Here is a 25317-nt window from a genome sequence, read left to right as displayed (position 1 = left end):
CAGTGGGCGTTGCCTTCCTTCCCATACACAACGATCACATAACATTTCTTTTCACAAGTCCCACTTATACGAAGTATATTTATACAGTGATATAAAAAGCGCATTTTGAACAATGACACGTTTAATAACAATTCTTCGGAAAATATGTTAAGAGTAAGCTAGATATATAGTGATATAAAAAAATTTACTTCAGGGCGGATGTGAAGGAGGAGCGGCTGATTCACTGATACCGTCAGCACCCAAACACACCCTGGCTGACGGCTCTTTTGACACTCCTTGGCTGACAGCCCGCTGACACTCCCTGGCTGACGACCCCTCCTCTCACACCCCAACAGCCTTGCTCACCATGGACAGTAAAGGCAGAAAAATCGTAGTATGTGACAATGGAACCGGGGTGAGTGTTGGTGGAGAGAGTTGTGCTCTCGTGTACCGGGTGATGCTGGTACTTATCTCCAGTAAGGCTCCCCCAGGCCGCCTTTCTTCCTAGACTCCCATATATCTTGGTTGGCTAGGGCCTCCAGACACCAGTCTTGCTATTGATTTGATTTTCAAAGATTCTGTTATTATTTGTAGACGATCTCACAGGCCCCTTTCAAAGCTGGAGAAATTTCTGATCTGGAGATCGTGCAGAGATCCTTTACTGCTAGAATCCACTCTATATAACATCTAAACTATTGGGGTCGACTAAAGGGCCTAAATGTCTATTCTCTTGAGACTTGAGGTTCCCTAAGGCTTTGGGTTCAAAAAGGCCAATTTACCCCCCCCCCCCACCCCCACCCCCGAATTACGGTATATCATTGCTGCTCGTTAAATATACTTTACCTAATCTTACCTAACCTATTACTTAACCTAATGAAAATATAATTTATATACTGTATATATTTTTTTATAGTGTGTAGGAGGTGTGAGTTGCCACTCTTGACATATTAAGGTCACATCTGGGGGAAGTTATGGATACTTTTGTTCATGCTAATCATGCTTGTCTAAATAAATTTTGTTGGGTTAGAATAGCCTGCAATGGCTAAGGTTAGGCATACCTTGGTTACCTTGAGGTGTTTTTGGGGCTTAGTGTCCCCTTGGCCCGGTCGTCGTTGCTGGATTGGTCAACTAGGACGTGTCTGCTTGCAGCCTGTTGTATGAGTCACAGCCCGGTTGATCAGGTATCCTTTAGAGGTGCTTATCAAGTTCTCTCTTGAATACTGTGAGGGGTCAGCCAGTTATGCCCCTTATGTGCAGTGGAAGCATGTTGAACAGTCTCGTGCCTCTGGTGTTGATAGAGTTCTCTCTTAGAGTACCTATTGCACCTTTTCTTTTCAACGGGGGTATTCTGCACATCCTGCCATGCCTTCTGGTCTCGTGTGGTGTTATTTGTGTGTTCAGGTTTGGGACCAGCCCCTCTACTATTTTCCATGTGTAAATTATTATGTATCTCTCCTGCCTGCGCTCCAGAGAATACAGATTTTGGCACTAGTCGGTCTCAATAGTTTAGATGTTTTATTGAGCGGATTCTAGCAGTAAAGGATCTCTGCATGCTCTCCAGGTCAGAAATTTCTCCAGCTTTGAAAGGAGCGGTCATTGTGCAACAGTATTCCACTCTAGAGAGCACTAGCATCTTGAAAAGTATCATTATCGGTATAGCATCTCTAGTGTGAAAGGTTATTGTTATCCAACCTGTCATTTTTCTTGCAGATGTGACGGCTACTTTATTGTGTTCTTTAAATGTAGGGTCTTCCAACATGAGTACACCCAAATCTTTTACAGTGCCTTTTTCTGGCAATATTTCTATATTTGGCTATATTTCTGGCTATATTTGGCATGGCTATATTTCTATTAGGTTAGCTTAGGTTAAGTTTAGATTTGTTAGTAAGTTAGGAGCTGAGTTTGCTTCAAGCACTTGAGCAGACAGTGGTTCTACAGGTCTAGTCCCCATGGGTAAGAAGTGTTTCATGGGTGTCCTACATGATTTGGCAGTAATTACAGTTTGAGGCGCTTGTAGCACAGTGGTCAGCACAGCGGTCTTACCCGAAATGCTATGCATGTTAGTGGCTTTGCAAGAAGGTAAAAATACCAATCTTGTGTAATCTCACAAACCCATTGTACCTTCTTGTAAATAAAAATTATTATAATAATCATAAACACACACAAATCACATTAACGTGATATATATCAATGAGAAAACCCACCAGGGCTGCGACGTGGATGCAAACCTACTACCACGGCATTGCCAAGTCGCATACTCTACCACTAGACTACAAGTCATGATGGTCTAGTGGTAGAGTACACGGCTTGGCAATGCCATGGTTGTAAGTTTGCTCCCACCTATAGCCCTATAGCCCTAGTGGATTTTATTATTATTATTATTATTATTATTATTATTATTATTATAGTTCACAGCTGAAAGGTCCTGGGTTTGATTCATATGGCAGGATGGAGACATGAGACATGAGACATTACTGTATATGATTCCTCATATATTTAAAAATTAGAGAATGCTGAATGTGTTTTTGGCCTGGTCTGACATATACTGTACATGCTTTCAAATGTAAGAGAAGTTTATCTATAAAATGATACTACAATCCTGTATGTAAATGTAATATGTATTAATTGCCAAAATCTGTGGGTAGACATCATTATGGAATGTATAAAATGTATGGCTGCCATGATACCAGTGGTGGACTGCTTTGGTACCAGTGGTCGGCCGCCTCAGTACTGGTTGTCGAGCCTCTGTACCCAACTCGTCCTCTTAACTAATAGGTCACATTTTTTATACTGTGGTAACCAACTTTACTAATACAACCTACTATGAAAAGTAATGGTTCACAAGTATCTTTACTGTATTTTCTGTGCAATGGCAATTGTGCAATTTACTGTATTTTTCTGTGCAATTCTGTGCAATGTTAGGTGGGTTGCTTGGGTTGACATGTACTGTACTTGCTTCCATCTCATGTTTGCATGAAGCTAACATGAGATGGAATAATTAAGAAATTAACTCGAGCCCAACCACTTAGACTGGACGGCGTTCAATTCCTGATCGTCCAAGTATTTGGGTATATTCCTTCCCCTCCCCCCCCCCCTTCCCATCCCAAATCCTTATCCTAATCCATTCCAAGTGCTAAACTGTATAGTCGTAATGGCTTAGTGCAACCCATTCATAATTCCCTTCTCATTCAAGACTTCATTAGCAATCAAGCACAGTGTTTGGCTTCAGTGCAGACATGATACAACCATGTTTTAGCGAGTCGAGTGTGTTTAAGGATTATTCACAATTTAGGAATATATTTTGTAAGTATAGCATATGTGTGAGTCTAAGTTTATAGGTGTAAGCACATTTGAGAGGAAAGGTTGATTAGGTTGTATACTAATTTTCCATAATGTTGAGTATTGGTGTCTTGATCTCCTTAACACTTGGTAGTACTGTACAGTATTGTTGAATTCAGGTATGCAATAGGCCCCATTAACAGTTGTTCAATTTTGAAACCCGCTTTTTTCTATTTTAGTTAAACTTGAATATGATGTTTTTGTGTGTGCACGCACTCAATTTTCAAACTTATAACTGTTCTGTTTATGTCCTGTTGTATCTTAACAGCCTGTAACAGTAAATACTCAAATACTGAGTGTTCAAATACTGCACATGTTCTTTTCTTTACATTATCAGTAAATGGGCTTTGCAAATTAATTTTGCAGAAATTGCGTTTCTGCCCGAAACGCTTTGTGTAATAGTGGCTTTAGGCATTGTATATACTAGCTTTATCTATAAATCCATCAACTTTTGTATTTCACCTTGTATATATGTACTTTACCTGAATAAATATTTGTATTTGTTTTTGTATTATTTCAGTTTGTGAAAGTCGGGTATGCGGGTAGCAATTTCCCAGCTCACATCTTTCCATCAATGGTGGGCCGACCCATCATTAGAGCCACAAATAAGATTGGTGACATTGAAGTCAAGGTAAGACAAAAATATCTAAGCTATTCCTTGCTGCTGATAGTTTTAACACAGGACTAGCAATAATCATCAACATTACAGTGAAGTGAAGTGTCGTTAGATAATATCTTTAACTAAAGTCTCTGGGAACGTCTAAAATACTATTTATAGCTATACTGTATGTACTTTATAATGTATTTCAGTATATTTTATTAAAATTGATTATCACATTAGCCTTTTAGCCTTTTGCTGAAGTAAAGGCAAGACTAACTGTTGTCAATACTGTACTTGATTTTGTTTAATTACATTTTAATTATGCATTGAAGTACAGTAACATTTTGATAACCCTAGAATTTGAGAAATAAATTGTACACGTTCTACATTGTCAAATCACACATGATGAACTGGAATTTAAAATGTTGTATTTTCAAATCAGTGTTAACTTTAAGTGGCGGATTGTTCTTGATAATTGATTACATCAACTCCACCTTTGACCTTGTAATGCTAATAGAAGCATCACTCCAGTGGCACAATACCTTTCAGCACATGTAGATCAAATATTGTGTCGCTCACAGTGGTCTTCCCCTTCAGAAGGAAATGCCAAGAACCTTCATCTACACAGAGTAAGGTTTAGGAGGAATACTGGTTGCCCCAGAGCTTTAGTGGGGTTCATTATGGGTTAGCACGAATATTTCATCACTACCGTTTGCACGAACGATAACTACACTATAGTGTTGTTGATCACTGTCCTGTAGTTTTAATTATTATGGGTTTAATTACTAAATGTTATTTTAGTATTGATGTTACAACTTATATAGACAGTTTATCTATAACAACAGATTAACCACTTTTGAAATGATTTTATTATTTAATGTAAAGAAAGTCAACAGTATGCCGATAATTTATTGAATTTGTTTAGACATTGCTTCAATGTTTTTGTTTCAGTAAATGTATAAATAATGCTAACAATAATTGTGAAAGGTTTTGTACCAGGCAAATGCTGTATTAGAGGTGTTTTGAGTGCTGGATTATAAATTGTTTTGCTCTTTAAAACTACAGTATTAACATTTGTAATATTTATTCATTAAGGTAGCGTTAACACACCTCACTCGAGTGGGTTGTTACTGGCCATTTTTATTTTATTTAACATTTCTTTTGTATGTCTTTATTCTTGAATTATAAGAATTTGTTTTTCATATTTATTGCAGGAATTTATAGGTGTAAGCACATTTGAGAGCAAAGGTTGATCAGGTTGTATACTAATTTTCCGTGATGTTGAGTATTGATATGTCTTGATCTCCTAAACATTTGGTAGTACAGTATTGTTGAATTCAGGTATGCAATAGGCCCCATTAACAGTTGTTCAATTTTGAAACCCATATTTGTTTTCCATACTAGTTAAACTTAAATATTTTGTTTTTGTTTGTTTGTGTGTGTGTTCTCAATTTTCAAACTTATAACTGTTCTGTTTATTTCTTGTTGTATCTTAACAGCCTGCAACAGTAAATGCTCAGATGCTGAGTGTTCAAATACTGCACATGTTCAAATTTGTTTAACATTTGTGCAAATCGCACAAAAATAAATGGGATGAAGAATGTGATGATGAATAACCTCGGAGGAAATAGGATCTCGAGTATACTTCAGCACTGTCGTTTTCTGTTTACACTCATTCTTGCAGTACAGTACCTGTTTGGATCAGGACCATTCAGCTAAATTTTTCAGATATCGCATGTCAGTGTTTGGAAAAAGAAAATGATGTAAATACATATTCGTATTTGCCCAAATGCAATATTTGTTGTTGTTGTCTTCAGAAGTTAGTGGAGCCGAAGGAAATGTTACTGACGAGTCATTAATGAGATAAAAGTACAATATGAGCTACTGAAGTGTTAGGTTTATTTGATGACTGTCAGCTGCCTCAACGTGAGGTCACTTAGCAACCCCTCACCCAGCAGTGTTTGCCCTGCTTGTAGCCAGCATAGGTCAGTTTCTTCACTCGGAACCACATTGGTTCTGGATTCAATGTAGATAATATTTCTCTGTTCACAATTCCTAAAAATAGTCTTCTGCTGATTACAGCATGCTGTGTTGTCAGACTGTCTCTAACCAGCTGCCTTGATAGGTCTGATAACATGCTTTGTACTGTTAGAAATCCATCCTAGCACTTGCTTCTTTAATTCGTCTCGCTGTTACCTACTCCGTACTCAGACTGTCAAGAGTCTTAACCTTAGCCTTACTTGATACTTTTTTCCTGAGGAGGAGGAAAGCTGATTTTTAGCTTTGTTATAAAACTTCAAGATCTTTTCTTTATTCTTCCTAATGCAGTATCATTCAAAGCGATCCTTGTTATGTGGAACTTGGCACAGACCAACACCTGGCACAGACCAACACCTGGCACAGACCAACACCTGAGAACATTACTCTCACACTTCTGAATAACTGTGGCTCATGTTTCTTTGCTATTAGTATCACAACATGTTTCCAATTGGGTATACTATCAGTAGTTGAAGCCTTCACCAACACATTCCCAGTTTTGAGTAACCATAGTATAAAGATGTTGGTGAAATTGGGCAATACATTATATCAGTCTTGGCTGGGAGTCAGTGGTGGAAAGTGTGCCCAAAAAATAATTGTATACTATACTAGGCTACGTCTCTTCCAGACATAATGCCACCTCACTTGTGCAAACCTGAAACCTCTACCTATCTAGGCGGCCTCTACCTATGAGCTATAGGTCTCTCTCTCTCTCTCTCTCATCTGTTAGTATATTTATCCACAAAATTGTAAATATACTGTATGTGAAAGCACTAAGCATACTAGTTTTTATTTCCTTTGTGGTTATTTGTTTTAACTTTTTTTTTTATATATTTGTTGCGATTGAAACAGATTTACACCTATACATATGCTCATTTGATTTAAGAAATAAAATACACAATACACTATAATATAGAAGAAAATGGGGAAAGTTACACAAAGAAATTCATCTTCAAGAGAGTACACTATGGGAGTTTTAGGGAGCTCTTTATTGAATTAGATTAGACCAGTTTGCTGTTAGGCAAGGAAATAATTTAAATGTATGCTAAATTTTGTGAGATATATGATGAAGGCACCCAAACAGACACACAAATCTAGAAAACAGGACTGATTCAGTAGAAACTGAACGAGAGCCAGAGCAAGAAAGAAAAATAGAATCAATATAAGACAAGGCAGAATCTACAAACATACACTTACCAGCATTGCATTGAAGCATTATATAACTCCATGACAGTGAGAAGGTGGACAGAAAGAATCTTTTGAGAAAGGGATACAGTTATGATGCAGTCTCTGATCAGGTATCCTGGTTATTGGTCTGGTCAACCAGGCTGTTAGATGCAGCTGCTCGCAGCCTAATGTATGAATCATGGCCTGTTTGATCAGGTAACTTTTGGAGGTGTTCATCAAGTTCTCTTTTGAACATCGTGAGAGGTCAACTAGTTATGCCCCTTATGTTCAGAGGAAGTGTTGAATAGTCTTGAACCTCTTGATGTTGATAGAATTCTCCCTCAGCATACCTATTGTACCTCCGGTTTTCATTGAGGCTATTTTACACTTCGTGCCATGCCTCCTTATCTCATGTAGACAAAGGTAAAACAAAACCTTGTTCGTTTCTGTAAATTTATATAAAAAAAATGCAAGTGAAGGATAATATAAAAAGACTTAAAATGGGAGACAGACTCAGAGATTGAAAAGGAAATATGTGACACATTAAAGGAACAGTTCAAAATTCTGTTTGTGCAAAAAGACTTTTTCAGAGACCCAGACACAATAAGGACTTTAGAACACAACATAAAGTACTCTCCTTAAGAGTCTAGAGACAAGATAGAAAAACTGCTTAAGAAAGTAGTCGGGTCAGATGGAGTCTTTTCTTGGGTTCTAAGGAAATGCACATCATAGACTAGTGCCTTACCACACATTATTTTCAAAACGTCCTTACAAGCAGGGACTCCTTGCAGACATAGAAAAAGACAAACGTTCTATAAAAATGGTAATGAAGAATATCCTCTAAAGTATAGTCCTATATCATTAACAAGAGTGGTAGTAAAAATCACTTGAAAATAATTACAGTGTACAATCAAATGTGTAGAATACCTGGAAAGAAACTACATAATATTCAGTATAGCACGACAAATATTCTTGACTCTTATGATATCTTGCAAGAAAGAAATGGGCTGACTGCATTTACCTGGGCCTACCTGCTTGATACCTGCTTGATGGGGTTCTGGGAGTTCTTCTACTCCCCAAGCCCGGCCTGAGGCCTGGCTCGACTTGTGAGAGGCAAGATTTACACCTACTAACAAAACAAAACAAAACAAAAAACTTAACAAGAGTCCCTCACAAGAGACTGCTCTGGATGCTAGACTACTGAGTTTCCTGTTGTCTACCTGTTGTTGGTCCCGGGGATCAGTAGTCTCCACTTCCTGGTTAGTGGTCTGGTGAATTGAGCTGTTGAATACAGCTGTTCGTAGTCTGATGTACGACTCACAGCTCGTTATGCTGAGGTACCCTTTCAGGTATTGAGCAGGTATCCTTTTAGGAATTGAGCAGGTATCCTTTTAGGTATTGAGCAGGTATCCTTTTAGGTATTGAGCAGGTATGTTTTCAGGTATCCTTTGGAGGTGTTTATTAATTTCTCTTTTGAACACTGTGAGGTTGGCTAGTTATGCTCCTTATGTGTAGAGTGAGAGTTGTTGGATCAAAAGCTTTTTAACAGAAGAATGAGAGCAGTGATTATAAACAATATATCAGACTTGAGAACTGTCACTAGTAGAATACTACAAGGTTCAGTCCTTGCACCAGTAATACTCATTGTCTATATAAACAATATACCAGGGGGATTGAGAGTGACATGAATATGTTTGCAGATGACTGCCAGACCCTTCAAAAATGACCAAAACAAGATAAGTAAATGGAGCAACATACGATAGATGAAACTCGATGCAAGTACTGTAAATGCTACGTAATGTAGCATGGACTAGGGAAAAGCAGGCTACATTTAAACCACAAATTATGCAAAAAGATATTAAAGAAGTGAGAATGAAAGAGATCTACGGGGGATTTTATAGCTGTTACTGAAGGACCACTCGTAGTCATAATGACTTGGCGCTTTCCCTTCATATTCCCCCCCCTCCCTCATTGCTGAAGGACCTGAAGAGAAGGCTCTTCTCATTGTGAGAGGAGCCTGTGCTGTGCTTGCAAACATCATGTTAGCTTTTAAATGCATGAATGGGGAAATATTAAATAAAATATTCACAACCAGAGACCGGGCTGCGAGGATGTTGATCTTTGAAATCATCAACAGGTAGGTTCATGAGACTGAAATTGGAGTATGAAGTAGTTGTATGGTGTCTGTACTGTATTTGAAAAGGTGCATAAATAAAATAGAAAAGGTACAAAGAAATGCTGCCACATGTTTCCAGACCTCCAAAATCAAGAGCTATGAGGAAAGATTTCAGGCATTAAACTTACAGCAGCTGGTAAATATGAGAAAGATGGGAGAGATGATCACCACATACAAATTCACAATGGGATTCAACAAAGTGGAAAGAAGGAATTTTTAAAATCTTCAGGGACTAGAACAAGGATCTCAGATTCACCCATAGAAAGCAAAAATGCAGAAAAGATGTCCAAAAGTTCTCTTTTTTTTTAAATAGAGTTGTGGACGATTGGCACAATTTTAAGTGAGAAAGTGGTGGATACCAAAACCATCAGTCTCCGTGGTGTAGTGGTAAGACACTCGCCTGGCGTTCCGCGAGCGCTATGTCATGGGTTCGTATCCTGGCCGGGGAGGATTTACTGGGCGTAATTCCTTAACTGTAGCCTCTGTTTAACGCAACAGTAAAATGTGTACTTGGATGAAAAAACGATTCTTCGCGGCAGGGGATCGTATTCCAGGGACCATAGGATTAAGGACTTGCCCGAAACGCTACGTGTACTAGTGGCTGTACAAGAATGTAACAACTCTTGTATATATCTCAAAAAAAAAAAAAAAAAAAAAAAAAAAAAAAATCAGCAGTGTCTGTTGTATGACAAAAATTAAAGGGAAGGCAGGAGACCTTAAGCATAGCTCTCATCCTGTAATTACACTTAGGTAGTTACAATTACATATACTGTACATTAATAAACAAGTACATGTGCATACATGTATTGTACTTCAATTAATATGAGGCAATTGCCATTTGCCACAGGTAAGGCATTTAATGTGAGTTACCATTGACCAAGAATATATTGGATGTGATAAGTTACCATGCATTTGCCAATGCTCAAGTGATCCCTTATTTCTGGAGGGGCCAGACAGTGGTTCCCTGTTGCTAACTGCACTGAGATAGCTGTACACGTATAAGTTGCTTCAACCCTTGCGAGTCCTTTAATAGCCTACCAGAGGCCAAAACCTGGCACAGAGGTACTGGGAGCAAGGACCCCCTTACCAAAGAAACAAACCGCCAGAAAGGAAGCAAAGCAAAATAGATAACTGCAAGGTTCACTGAAAATAAACAAACTACAGCAAATAACTCTGCAAATGATCCACCCCAGTAGTTGTCATATATAACTGTATACGTGACTAGGGATACTAGTAGTTTGTCATATATAACTGTATACATCTTGAGGTCATCTTGAGATGATTTCGGGGCTTTAGTGTCCCCGCAGCCTGGTCCTTGACCAGGCCTCCACCCCCAGGAAGCAGCCTGTGACAGCTGACAAACACCCAGGTATCTATTTTACTGCTAGGTAACAGGGGCATAGGGTGAAAGAAACTCTGCCCATTGTTTCTCGCTGGCGCCTGGGATCGAACCCAGGACCACAGGACACAAGTCCAGCGTGCTGTCCACTCGGCCGACCGGCTCCGGGCTCCTACATGACTAGGGATACTAGTAGTTTGTCATATATAATTGTATACATGACTAAGGAGGCTAGGGATCCAAGTAACAGCTGGTCACCACTGTGGCTGTACCATGGGAGCTGCCGGCTTCCCCTTGTCAGCACTCAGTCCTTTGGTTGGCTTTCTTAAATGTCAGACTGAGCATTGTTGACATGGATAGCTGGCAGCTTCCATGGTGCTGCCACCTGGTGGTGATAACCGGTTGTTGCTGCATTGTTTGCGAACCATATAGTTATGTTTTGCTTCACTTCCTTCCTTGGGGGGTTTGTTTCTTGGGCGAGGATGATCAAGAATCTCTTACTCCCTGCACCTATGTTAGGGTGCCAGGTTTTGGACTCTGGTCTTTAGTAGGCTACTAAAGGACTCGCAATGGCTGGTGTGACGTGTGGAGCTATCTCAGAGTAGCTACCAACAGGGAGACACACAGCCCTTCCATCCCCCCTCCCCCCCACCCTTTCCCAGAAAGAGGCGTTTCAGTACGTTCAACACTGATATTTTGGGGGGTTTGTAATTGTTCACATAATTACTTGCTTTTTCTTATTACCTAACCTAATGTTGCAAGTAAAATTCTCTTCTTGGAGATGTTGAATACTCAATGTAAGTACAGTAATGTATTTACTGACTTTTTGTAAAAAGATAACTTTGTCAGGAATCAAGTAGACTCTAATTGTTTTATAAAAACACTCAAAAAGCCAATCCTATTACACCTGTGACACTGCTTTAGCATGTCTTGGAATAAATGGATACTGTATTAATTAGTTTTCTTGCCAGAACAGACTGTCCCATTCAAGGCATTTTGCAAAGAACAATTGTTTAGTGCAGTTCATTAGTTTGTTTTGCATCTGATAGTTTATTACTTAAAGAGAGAGATATATATATGGTAATCTCCATTTTCCATGTGTTCTTGTTTTGTGCGTGATGACCTCCTAAGTTGTGTTGCTTTTTACTAAATTCTTGAACACTGTAGTGCACATCAATTTATACTGTGCAAAAATAATACAAATAACCTTCAGGAATATTTCCAAATTTTGTTCCATTGTGTGTCTTAAATTAGTCCTTGCGATAAGATGTCAGAATCTCGGTTTGTACTGATCATCAATTTAACTGTTTTGTGCATTGCTGCTTGCATTGGAAGGAGTGGGCTCATTTTCCTGTAAGTAGTGATGAGGTGTCCCAGAGGACATGACATTTCCTTAAAGTTGCATGGGTGTGTGTGTCTAGTGTGAATGTGTGTGAATGTGTGTGTGTGTGTGTGTGTGTGTGTATGAAGCGCATACCTCAGTTACACAAAATAGAGTGTAGTATAATGTGGTAAAGGCTTTGATTTGCCATTGTTATGTTCCGTACCTGTGTGTGTGTGTGTGTGTGTGTGTGTGTGTGTGTGTGTGTGTGTGTGTGTGTGTGTGTGTGTGTGTGTGTGTGTGTGTGTGTGCCCGTGCCCGCGTGTGTTTCTGTGCACTCCTGTTTTCATTATTGTTCATAATGAGGCAAAGTATGGCATGTTTGATGTTCATCTCTTTACTTACATAAATATGTAGCAACGTTCATGTAATAAACTGTGCAGAGTTTTATTTTGCATGGTGATTATTATTATTATTCAAGTTTGTGTAGATAATCAATTTTCATTTATCTTTTTCCTGATTGTTTTGTATAATAAATTGTTATATATTACATTTAAGTAGGCACATGATAGAGTTAAGCCACTCACCCTTTTGTAGTATGTTAACGAAATACACTAAACATTATACAGTATTTGTTTTGGCAATATAATACAGTGGCACCTCGACTTACGATAATTTTGAGTTACGATGTAAATTTGATTGAAAAATGCGACTCAACTTACGATAGTGTCGTCGACTAACGATATTTGTTGGTATACGTTTGGGTCGACCGAGCGTGTGGTTTCCGGTCATGCGGGCCGACCTGCCTCAGTTTACTAGAGGCAGGTCGCTTAAAATTTAAAAATTTAAAATTAAAATTTAAATTTACTAGCGCTTAGTGATGATCACGCCTATAAGAAATTCCGTTTTTGTGGTGATTTTTTGCTTTTTGAACATAAAACTGATTATTATATATCATGCCATGGGTCCCAAGAAAGTCAGTGGTAAGGTTCAACCTAAGAAAGTAGTTGTGAGTAGAGGCAGTAGAGGATGTCCTTCCCTCATTAAGAAAATGTGTGAAGTATGGGAAGAACTGCAAAGTTTTGTTGAAAAAATTCATTCAGATAAAGCTGTAGCAGGCCATTGCATTGACCTTCAAATGACAATGTGATGTCTTACTACAGACAAGTGTTAAAATGTAGGGAAAAACAAGTGTCTTTAGACAGATTCTTAGCAAGACAAACAAGCAGTGAGCCACAAGCAGGTCCTTAGTGGTATGCAGGCAAAACATGCCAGAGAGTGTATCCCAGAAAAGTCATCACTGCCTGAAGTTATAATGGAAGGGGACTCCCCTTCCAAACAGTAACATCTCTCCTCCTCCCACCTCATCACCATTTTCCATACACCATCAAGAGTCCTCCATAAAGGTAAGATAAACATATGTGCTGTATTGTAGTTAGAGAAAATTTTTTATTCAGTATAAAATGTATTTGTAAGTTAATATTTTGGAGGGTGGGGAACAGATTAATTTAATTTTCCTTTATTACTTATGGGAAAAATCGCTTTGACTTCTGATACGTCTCTGGGAACGGATTACCATCGTAAATCGAGGCCCCACTGCATTACAGTATTATAAATGGGTTTATAATGGTTTTAAATAGTGGTGGATATAAAATTGTAGTTTGATATAAAGTAGATGAATTACAAGATGATCAGTAGTAGGTAGGTGTAATTTGTAGTTTGATAGGTAGATGTGAGAGAGAGTTAGAAATAGTAGATGGGTCTCATAGTAAAGTTGACTTCTTTCTTCACACAATTGGACATCCTGGGTTTGATGGCCAGGCGGGACAGGAATGGTTAGGCATATTTCCTTTCACTTAAAATACTAAATAAAAAAAAGTATGTATATCTATATAAATATTAAACAAAAATCCATCTTGCTATATTAATAAAATATGAGTAGAGGATAGGCTCTAGCTGAACATGGCTAATTAAAGCAAGCATCTATACTATATCGGTATCAGTAAATGCTGAGATGCAATAATTAATGCTCTCGCCCACTTGCCTAGCAAACAAGGATAACACGAGTTTGAACACCGGGCAGGATGGGACGATTGAGCGATAATTTGGAACCTGTATATATAAATCATTTGGAGGATCATGATCTAGGGAAAACATGACACTGAACAACATAATTAGTTCCATTATCTGACCTAAGGGCCAGATCTTGACATAACTACCTTACTACTACTACTGTATAGCATATTTATACACTTCCACTTCAGAGATTGTCTGTATTTTAAATCATTTTTGTACGTGATTAATTTTGAGGTAAACGCCCACAAACACAAATTCTGTACTGTAGTACACTTTAAGTACTTTAAGTACTGTACTGTATTTTAAGTATTATAATTGTGCATGTAACAAAAACTCTTCTAATTCTAGTATATAAGTAGTAGGCTGAACAGTAGCAGGAATTCTGAATAATTTCACCCTCAGGATCTCATGGTGGGAGATGAAGCCAGCAAATTACGATCGATGTTAGAGGTGACTTACCCTATGGAAAATGGCATTGTTAAAAATTGGGATGACATGTGCCACGTGTGGGACTACACATTTGGGCCCGAGAAGATGGACCTCAATCCCGAGAATGTAAGATTATGTTAACGGAGCCACCAATGAACCCAACGAAAAACAGAGAGAGAATGTTAGAGGTGAGGTGCATTGCTGATTTTAACCCGGTATAGGAGCAGTTTTATATATCACGGTTGATGTTTCAGTATGTTGCAATTTCTTTAAAGACCATATTTTCTGTACTGTAGCAATATCAGGATTTAATTGGTGATGGACGTAATGAATTAGGGAAGTTACCAGTGTGGTGGTTTACTTTCCATTGGCATTTCTTGAGCCAATAGAGTCCATTTGGAAGAGAAGAAACTTAAATTTAGTAACAGAATCATTGGCTTAATATAATAGTTAGCCATTGTATGAATGTCTTATTTATTTCCTATTTCATTTGTTTATCCATAGAAATTACGTCTTCAAAGTAATTTTCAGGGTCATGTAATTCAATAAATTTATATTCTTGATAGGTTAATTTAGATGTTTTTATTTACAGTACAGTACACTATTTTCACCTTTATAAACTTGGGCGTGTTTCCATAGGCGTTATTCCTGTGTTCACCTAGCAGTAAGTAGGTACTATTGAGTTAAGTGGAGGTTGTGTCCTGGTGAAGTTATCTTTGGCCTAAGGGGACCTTGATGATTCTTGATAATCATCTTGGCAGTGGGAATCTGCTAGTTATGTGTGATGAAGTCAATACAGTTACAATACACAACATATACAGTATATGTGTGAGAAATATAAACACGGTGTGCCGTTGCTGCAACTAATATGTAATGCTTAAATTTCAGATGATGTTTGAAAAGTATGGGTTTGCTGGGGCATTTGTTGCTATTCAGGCTGTGCTGACACTGTATGCCCAAGGCTTGCAATCTGGTGTTGTGGTAGACTCTGGCGATGGTGTGACACACATCTGCCCTGTATACGAGGGTTTTACCCTACCTCAGATCAGGTAAGACTTGAAGGAAAATAGTACTGTAAATACAGCTAGGGACAAGAATGTTATTGTAGTGAATAAATATGATTAAGAAATGTAGTGACTTTGTAATACATGATTTACAGAGTTTCCACACAACAGAAAATGACAACAGAGTCTGTAAGGACAAAGGAAGCAGGGTGATACCCCAAGTAGATCACACATTATATGTAAGAGAATAATTGGCCCCTTGAGTCAGACTCTTCCCAGAAAATACATCATATAAGTATAGTTTAACCTGCCAACAGCCTCTTGAGGTTCCCAGGAGATAGGTGATAGTTGTTTGACTTCTTGGACCTCCCTTCTCCATTGAGGAGCTAGGTGAGCAGGTCACCTGGTGGTACACAGGTGTAATTAATAAGTGAACGGCTTCACAACAGGTTACTTTGTTCGGTTCGGGGTCTCATTTTCTATGCTTTTTTACCTTGCTGATCTATTTATTGTTTTGTTCACCCACCTCTCTAGGTAGCATTTGCTTGCTTAGAGTGATCTAGAATCCTTTTCTCATGGATCTTCTATAGAGGGGGCAAAGTTTGGCCTTGGTCCCTGGTAAGCTTACAGTGTCTTGCAAGGGCCTGGCATGGATTGAATTAGGTGGACTTACCCAGATACCACCAAAGATCCCCAGAAAGAAACGTTTCGTTACATTCAACACTGGTTTTTTCAGTCACTTATTTTTACCATATTAAATACTCACTGGCTTTGCCTTCAATGTGGCAAAGTCATCGAGTATTTTGGCTGTTGTTAGCCATTACATTTCTAAATGTGTTTTGATTAAAGTTTGTGATGTGATATACTTTCCTCTGGTAGGTAACCATTTATGTCTACCTTGTTTTTAGTTTCTTTCTTGATTGTCCATGGACCAGCAGCAATTGACTCGAGAAGTACTGTACAGTACCATAATTAAAACAAAAAGCTGGAAATTTATTGTAATTCTAATGTAACTTTTTTTCCCCACCTTTAAAAGCCAATTGATACTGAATTGAATTATCCACTTGTTATTGTCTATATCCAGGAGATTAGATATAGCTGGACGTGACATTACAGTCTACATGATCAAGTTGCTACTGCTACGAGGCTACGCCTTTAACCATTCAGCAGACTTTGAAACTGTCCGCATGATGAAGGAAAGTTGTGTTATGTTGGCTACAACATTGAACAAGAGCAGAAGCTTTCAACGGAGACAACTGTTCTCGTAGAGAATTATCAGCTTCCCGATGGCCGCATCATTAAGGTAATATTTTAAGATAAGTTATAGTAAATTGTGTAACCTTATTAAGAGGAGTTGTTCTACTCCCCAAGTACAAGAGCCTCGCCGCAAGTCAAACCCCGGGGCCAGGCTGGACTTGTGAGTGAGATCTTGGTCCAATAGACTGTTGCTTGGAGCATCCAGCAGGCCTTTAAGTACCAGAACTTTTAATTGGAATTGGATTTTGGAATTTAGGTCATAGACTAACTAGATTATGTCACTATGTGCCATTAATGTTCTCCAGTTATTCTGTGTCATTCTTCACATATTTAATGTTTTCTTATAGTTGGGACATTTTAGATTTGGAATGTTAATTTTTCATAGCTTTTAAGTGTATTTTTTAGGTGGGGTTGAAGAGGGCATTTTTGGTTATAACTATATAAACTTGTGTATAATGAAATACAATACGTATAGTGGTTTACAGGACTGGAGATTTATTTATTTTGTTTATACTGTATTTTCATAAAATTCATTTCAGGTTGGTGGAGAAAGATTTGAGGCACCTGAGGCACTGTTCCAACCACATTTAATCAATGTTGAAGGTCAGGGCATTGCTGAACTTTTGTTTGACACCATCCAGCGCTGTGACATTGACATTCGACCGGAGTTGTATAAACACATTGTTTTGTCCGGTGGCTCAACTATGTATCCGGGATTGCCATCACGTCTTGAGAGGGAACTGAAACAGCTTCACCTTGAGAGAGTGCTGAAGGTATATGACAGATTTCAAATAACTCTTGAATGTTGTTGATAATTGGATTTAAGCTTATAAATGCAAAACAATTTAAGAAATAGTCATAAAAGTATATCCAAGCTGCTTAAAATTATGCCGTTAGATAAGAAAAGTAATATACTGTATATGTATTAAATTAAACAAAAATGACCACATGCTTTTATGCAATTTATGAATTTGACTATTCTAGGGTGATGTGGAAAGATTATCTAAACTAAAAATCCGAATTGAAGATCCTCCACGCCGAAAGGACATGGTATTTATTGGTGGAGCTGTTCTGGCTGACGTGATGAAAGACAGAGACAACTTCTGGATCTCACGAGAAGAGTACCAAGAGAAGGGTGTTCAAGCGGCACTAGAGAAGCTCATGCCTGGTGGTAAATCATAAGGGAAGCCATAATAGGAAGTAGTTTGATATGTGTTATTCCAAACTGTGGTTCTGCCCAGACTGCTCTCTGCCCAATTGTTACTTGGCTGTTTTTTTGCCGAGTTGATTTCAAAATGTGCGTCATGATGTTAAAGGTCACATCATGTGATTCTGATAATTTATTCCAGTGGATAAGAGGAAACTGGCAGTATTGGCAGTTTGCCTTGTGAAAAGAAAATGTTTTTAGGAATATAAACAGTTCTTTAAAGTTGAATTTGAAAATTAAAATATTGTAGAAACCAATGACCAATGCAGGTTTAATTAAGATTAATGTATACTTAATATTTCAGATGGATGTTTAATTTATGGAATGTTTTGAAGGGTAGATCAGATAACAGGATGCAGTTAGATCGTACCCATTTGCCAACCGTCATTCCTGGCAGAGGTATTCCCCATTCTTTTATTTACATGAAGTAATTTGAGTTCCATTTCGGCGGCACAGTCTTTATCGTGTTGTCGCTGTCCTAAACAATGTGAATGTTTGTTGTTATTGCCTTAAAGATGGCTTTTTGAAGGCCTTTGGTTAAGTTATTGTTTGAAACTAGTTCCGAGATGACCTGTCAATTTTGTTAATTGTAATTTAGAGATACGCATATTACCTAGTAATTACTTCAAAATGATTATCATTAATTTTCAGAATATTCTAATCTTTGCATAGGTATTTAATATTTATCTTAGGGATAGATTGTGATGTTGCTTTTACTTACTAAGATTACATATGAAGCTGTTGGGTGTAAATATTTAATGATTTATTCATTTTAATATTGTCATGTGATGGGTCTCTATGAGCGACATACACATTACTGAATTAGTGTGCAGTACAATACTTCCTCCAGAATGTTTGGAGCCCTCAACAAAGTCGCAACACTTAAGCCTTCGAGCCAAAACTGTCAGTCCTAACTAACACAAAAGTATTTAGTTCAACAAATTTAATGTTTTCAGATCTAAATTTTAAGGAATTATTAGTTTTGTTAATATTATTAGCAGGTTTCTGCATATGCTGTAGTTAATTACAATATTTGCAAAAGTTAATAAAATGGCAGTTATCCAGCGAGGTAAACAGCCACCAGCTTTATATGTATGGTAGTTGATTATGTCCTTGGTTATCTCCTTTGTTTAAGTGTTAACCATTGCCTAAACAAATCTAAAATTATGCATCACATATTGGAGTTTTCAGGATGTACCATCATAGTTCTTCCTTATTCAGATCTAAAGTATATTAGCAATATATAAAGATATACAGTATACTGGGGATATGTAGAGACAACCAATAGGTGTTGCATTCCATTTTTACTATGAGGTCTGTAGATAATGTTCACACAATCACCTTTCATCCGTTAAGACAGGTCTTTCCATTTTCATTAAGAAGGTTTTGAGACATAAATTAATCTTGAACATTGTTAAATATATAATTAATAAATTAAAACTGCAGGTTTAAGTTGACCTGTAAAAAAATGTTGCAAATGTTTTGAAAGAGTGCAATCCTTGTGCTCTACGATCAACCTTATCCATTATGGTTTTTACGTTACCAGATACGAAGCCATAATACTTTGTCACATTAAGTACTAATTGGCTCCACCCACTTCTCTGAATTGAACTCCTCCAGTATGTATATATTATGAATTTTTCTCCCGTGTAAACATTCCGAGTTATATCTAAGAACGTTTGAAGTGTTGGAAACTTATGTGTACTTTACTGTGTTTACAGCAAAGTACAGTATTGCACCTTCCCTACCGTAGTTATCCTTAGTGTCAAATTGTTTTGTTCAAGAGCATGTACCCTCCCCACACCTGTGCAGTACTTGCTAGAAGTTTGACCATAGCACTGCTACTTGTCATAATGAGGTGTTCTTTACTTCTGAGCAGCAATTCTGAACATGTGAAGGCTTCTTCAGTGTCTTCCATTCTTCAATCTCATGGTTCTGTACTTAGATGGAGCAGTCCATCCTGAACCTCAAGTACACAGGACAACATTCTATTCTTAGAGGTGAGGTACCACATAAAATGATTATTCCTCCTAAGTGATATAACTTGTATACAAATTGCTATGATTAGGCCTCCTAAGTGATATAACTTGTATACAAATTGCTTGTCTGGAACCTCAGATCCACTCTCATTGGTTCTTGCCTCCGGAACTGTTTCCAGGCCTTTGCTGATGAAGCCTCAATCAACGCTTTCACTCCTCTTGTCTCTTGGATGCCAGTGGTGTCTTCCTTGGCCCCTCTCCCCAGGAACACACTCCTCCTGGCTCTTCTCTGTCCATCCTCCACACGTGGTGACATCCTCGACTCCCATGTTTCGGGAACTTATATTACCCAAGGGAGCTTGGGTACTTCAGCTTTACTTTCATCCTCCCCCTTCTCCTGTTCTCTTAGTCACTGCTGATATCCACCCACATCCCAGCCGTCTGACTGTAGCTGATACGGCATGATACTACGTCCCCACTGCCTCTCTTTCCAGGCAACACTCCTATTTTCCAGTCATTCAAAACCAGATGCTTCTTTACCTTGAGAAAATAGGATGGGGCAAAAAGGCAAAGTTTTAGACATTGCTATTCTACTCATCAGTGCCCCAGTATCCGATAAGTCTTAATTTTAAAGGCTATCAATATTCTTGTTCTGGAGTTTGCTGCTTCTTCCATTCAATTGTTGAACATCCATTCAACTGCCACCTGTATATTTGTGAATAATTGACATACAATACTGCATTTTCTGCCCCCCCCCCCCCCCCTCCCCCTCCAACCACATCTTCTGATCTGATTTTTTACCAACACACTTCTTTCAAGACCATTTTTTTTTCGTCCTTGTCTGGTAAATGCAGGCGAGTTGTACTTACCTTTCATCATTATTCTTCCACTTGTCTGAACCTGAATTCACAATTACTTTGTCCGTTGCCCTATCCTCGTCTCCTTTACAACATTAACCCTCTACAACCCCCCCCCCCCTCCCATTACTTGGAGGCATTTTGACAAGAGCTGACTGGAGCTGCTTTTATAACCCTCAACTCTTCCCTGCAAGTTGTCTTCCTGTCCCTTCAATTTGCTCAACTTAATGCTGCCTTTCACTTTCTCCTACACTATGCAAAAGGCTGCAGGGTTCATTCCTGCAGCTAAACTACAGGAAGATTTAGAGCTCTTGCATCTCTACTATTACTGTTAACACTTTTCTCCACATCTAGAAAATATGCAGAATTCAGGCCATTTTGCTCCTGATGTGTCCATCCTTGATATTTATGGTTGTTGTTGCTAAAGCAGTGTCAGTCATAAGATGAATGAGCTAGTGTCACACTTTTTTGGCCATTAGAACAGGCTTTTGCCTCCATCCTGACTAACTTGCCTGCATGTCCCCCTAAAGCTCACACTTTGAACTTGAACATGCAATTTCAGCACCTTACTATTTCTTCACTCTTTCCAGACTTCGACTTTAGTCTGCTCCGTCTCTTTGGCACTCCATGGAAATGAGTTTTGACAGTATTATGAGATCCTCTGCCATCACTCACTGTGTTCCTTGCAATATCTGTTTTATATTTTTAGCCAAATTTGGGATATTATTATAATTATTATTTTACTGAATTTTCCTGAGGTCTGGCTCAAGGCTGTTCTTGTATAATAACCCTGGGATGTATTGGACTTTGTCCCATTAGTCTAACAGTTTTCTGTGCACTCTTCAAAGTACATGATGTACTTTGTGTTGAAGTACATGAAGTGTTGCAGCACCATTACTATCCTGGTTCATTCGAAGCTATATACATTGCCTTTTCTGTGAATGATTTGTAGCAATTTTATTTTTACCTATCTTTAGGTTACCTTGGGATGGTTTCGGGACTTAGCATCTCCACAGCCCAGTTCTTGACCAGGCCTCCTTGTTGCTGGACTGATTATCCAGGCCGACAGATGAGTCACAGCCTGGTTGATTAGGTATACTTTGGAGGTGCTTATCAAGTTCTCTCTTGAACTTGTGGATGTGTAGTGGAAGCGTGTTGAACTGTCTCGGGCCTCTGATGTTGATAGAGTTCTCTCTGAGTACCTATTGCACCTCTGTTTTCCAATGGGGATATTCTGCACATCCTGCCATGCCTTCTGGTCTCAAGTGGTGTTATTTCTGTGCAGATTTGGGACCAGCCCCTCTACTATTTTCCACATGTAAATTATGTATCTTTCCCGCCTGTGCTCAAGATAATACAGATTTAGGTATTTTGGTCGGTTCCAGTAATTTGGATGTTTTACCGAGCAGATTCTGGCAGTTGAGGATCTCTGCATGCTCTCCGGGTCAGCAATTTCTCCAGCTTTGAAAGGGGCTGTCATTGTGCAACAGTATTCCACTCTAGAGAGCACTAGCATCTTGAAAAGTATCATCATCGATATAACATCTCTAGTGTGAAAGGTTCTTGTTATCCAACTTGTCATTTTTCTTGCAGTTGTGACGGCTACTTTCTTGTGTTCTTTAAAGGTAAGGTCTTCCGACATGAGTACACCCAAATCCTTTACAATGTCTTTTCTTTCTATGTTATGATTTGACTGCGTTTTGTATGTGGTTTCCGTTTTTATATTTTCCTTTTTTTCCTAAGTGCATGAGCTGGAACTTATCTTCGTTAAATAGCCCATAGAAAGACCTGATTTACATCTGATTGGAGGTTTGCCATATCCTCTATGTTGTTTACTCTCATAAAATTCCTAGTGTCGTCTGCAAGGGAAGATACAGTACTATATTGTGTCCTTGTCTATGTCCGATATGAGGATTAGAGAAAGTACTGGAGCAATCACAGTACCCTGAGGGACTGAGCTCTTCACAGTTGATGGAATGGATTTTATTGTGTTGACTATTACACATTGGGTTCTGTTAGTCTGGAAATAGTAGATCCATCTACCTATTTTTCTGGTAATTCCTTTTGAATGCATTGTGTGTGCAATAACACCATGATCACATTTGTCAAAGGTTTTTGCAAAATCTGCGTAAATTACATCAGCGTTCCATGGCATCTAGGGCCATATCATAGTGGTCCAGCAACTGTGATAGGCAAGAGCACCCTGTTCTGAAACAATGTTGTCCAGGGTTAAGGAGATGCTGGGAGTCCATGTATTTTGCAATCTTACATCTTAGCACTCTTTCAAAGATTTTTATGATGTGTGATGTTAGTGCTATCAGTCTAATTTTTTGCCTCTGCCTTATTTCCTCCTTTATGAAGTGGGGCTATCTCTGCTGTTTTTAGTATGTATTAGAAATTTAGAATGTCAGTATCTAGGCTGTCTCCAAAGAACGTAAAGGGCCTGCGACAGTGGGGTTTTACAGTTCTTGATGAATAGAGTTCCAAGAATCAGGGCCTGGTGCATAGGCATACTGTCTATGGCTTCTTCAAAATCCAGTGGGGGATAGGGTAACATCTGATATTTGATGTTGGAATCACATCCATGAAAAATTCATTTGGATTGTGAATCTTCAATGTGTTTAGTGGCTCACTGAAGACAGAGTCAAATTGATTCCTCAGTATTTCGCTCATTTCTGCTGTCATCTGTGAAAGTTCCATCTCCCTTTAGCAGGGGGCCCAATACTAGATGTATTTTTTATCTTGATTTTGTATAGGAGAAAAAATATTTCGGATTTCTCGGTTTCACTGATGGCCTTTTTTGCTCTGTCTTTCTTGTTTTTTTTCATGATTCTTGTAGCTTTAATTCATATAACTAAAGAGAAAGCTTATGACACTACTGTACAGTACTTGGATATGTACTGTATTCTATCATATATACATACTGTATATATGTACAACTGTATTCTCTGGGGTTTATTGCCATTTTGCTATTCAAAGTTTCCTCTTAGATCATATATTGAAGATACAAGTTGGGACTGCTCTCTCTGCCCTTATCACCAATATGGAGTTTATTTGGTGCAATTTTTTTTTTTTTTTTTTTTTACTTCAATTTAGACACTGCAGTATTGGCTTTTTCAGAAATAAATTTCTCATTTGACGCTGGCTCCAGTTTGTGATGGGTAATGACGTTTATTAAACTGTCATTTTCCATCCATCCTTGATCTATGGGAATCAACTGATATGAATGTTATCCATAGCAACAGCATCTGCAAGTGGCAAATGAAGGGACCTTTGTCAGGCCACTGGCTTCCAGTTCTTGAGGCCACTAGGGTTAGTGGCCCTCGGGTAAATCAGGTAGGTAAATGTGATGCAGTGACAAAACTATGAAAGGTCTAGGGCAGTCAATGAAAATGCAGGCCTTCTGTAGTCCAATTTAGGCACATCAGAAGTACAAATGGAGGAGCACTTGCTATTGGCGTCCCCAAGAAGTATGTGATAAGACTTGAGATAAAGACCTTTGAGTAGTCATTTCACAAGTAATGGACATTTAAGAGGGTAAAGACAATTATCCCATGAAAGATGTAGAAAATGATTGGACCTGTGGGCAGCTCCACACAACAGCCTATTGATCAAAGTTATCACTTGTTAAGAAACAGGCTTGATGAGTAGAACTTCTCCCAGAACTCTCTTCAAGTAAACTCCAAGATTAAGTGATTCCACCTACCCCGTGCAGAGATGGTTATCTTGAGATGATTTCGGGGCTTTAGTGTCCCCGTGGCCTGGTCCTCGACCAGGCCTCCACCCCCAGGAAGCATCCCGTGACAGCTGACTAACACCCAGGTACCTATTTTACCGCTAGGTAATGGGGGGTACAGTACTAGTCTATGTTGGATAGTTTCCCCATTTATAACTGGTGACTGCTTTGGCAAGGTCTAAGCTGGAGCAAAATTCCCCTTCTCCATCATACCAGTACTGGACACTCTTCTATTCCCACAAGGCAACCCCTCTGACAGGCGATTCCTGGGACCCCTATTGGAAATCTAATAATGTGGGTTACAATTAGTTCACAACATTCCTTTAGGCAATGAAGAGGCTTCAGAAGCCCGTCTCGTCCATCGGGAAACTACGTAAGCCACCTCACCATGTCAAGCCTGTACCTATAAAGGGGATAAAATGCATGTTACAGTAGTTATACCAATTTGAAACCAAAAGTATCATCTAAGAAATCTGGGCATTCAACAAGGTATATAACTGACTGTAACAAGACAATTTGGGCAATAGGAGGCAAGGTGCCTTTCCTAGTGTATACTGTACAAGGAAAATTACTGTGTATACAGTTTCATTGTACTTACGGTCATTAATGATCTGAACATGGAAAATAACAAACATGCACTAGGTGTACAAGATGCCTTTATTAATACTTTGAAAAGTACGGAGAAGAGGCACTTTTTAGTCACACTAAAGTGTACCATGTAGGAACATACTTTGTTGTTGGCGACCTGACAATAAACAGTACAATTATAATTGCCGTGATGTTTGTATTTTATGCGTCTGCCTACACCCTCAC

General features: G+C 38.6%; 1 protein-coding gene across 1 annotated transcript; it reads left to right on the top strand.

Moving 5' to 3' along the window:
* Positions 1 to 19410, top strand: Arp2 (Actin-related protein 2). The gene is given in 11 exon segments (XM_045758432.2): positions 1 to 73; positions 194 to 394; positions 3839 to 3949; positions 5134 to 5145; positions 14438 to 14582; positions 14585 to 14652; positions 15353 to 15513; positions 16553 to 16662; positions 16665 to 16771; positions 17265 to 17498; positions 17710 to 19410. Coding segments are annotated over 10 exon segments (1194 nt in total). The 5' UTR covers positions 1 to 73; positions 194 to 346; the 3' UTR covers positions 17908 to 19410.
* The last annotated feature ends 5907 nt before the right edge of the window (positions 19411 to 25317 follow it).

The sequence above is a fragment of the Procambarus clarkii genome, chromosome 59 (assembly GCF_040958095.1).
Source record: "Procambarus clarkii isolate CNS0578487 chromosome 59, FALCON_Pclarkii_2.0, whole genome shotgun sequence".
NCBI classification, from domain to species: Eukaryota; Metazoa; Arthropoda; class Malacostraca; order Decapoda; family Cambaridae; genus Procambarus; species Procambarus clarkii.
The sequence above is the reverse complement of the archived record's forward strand: the minus strand, read 5'-3'. Positions and strand labels throughout refer to the sequence as shown.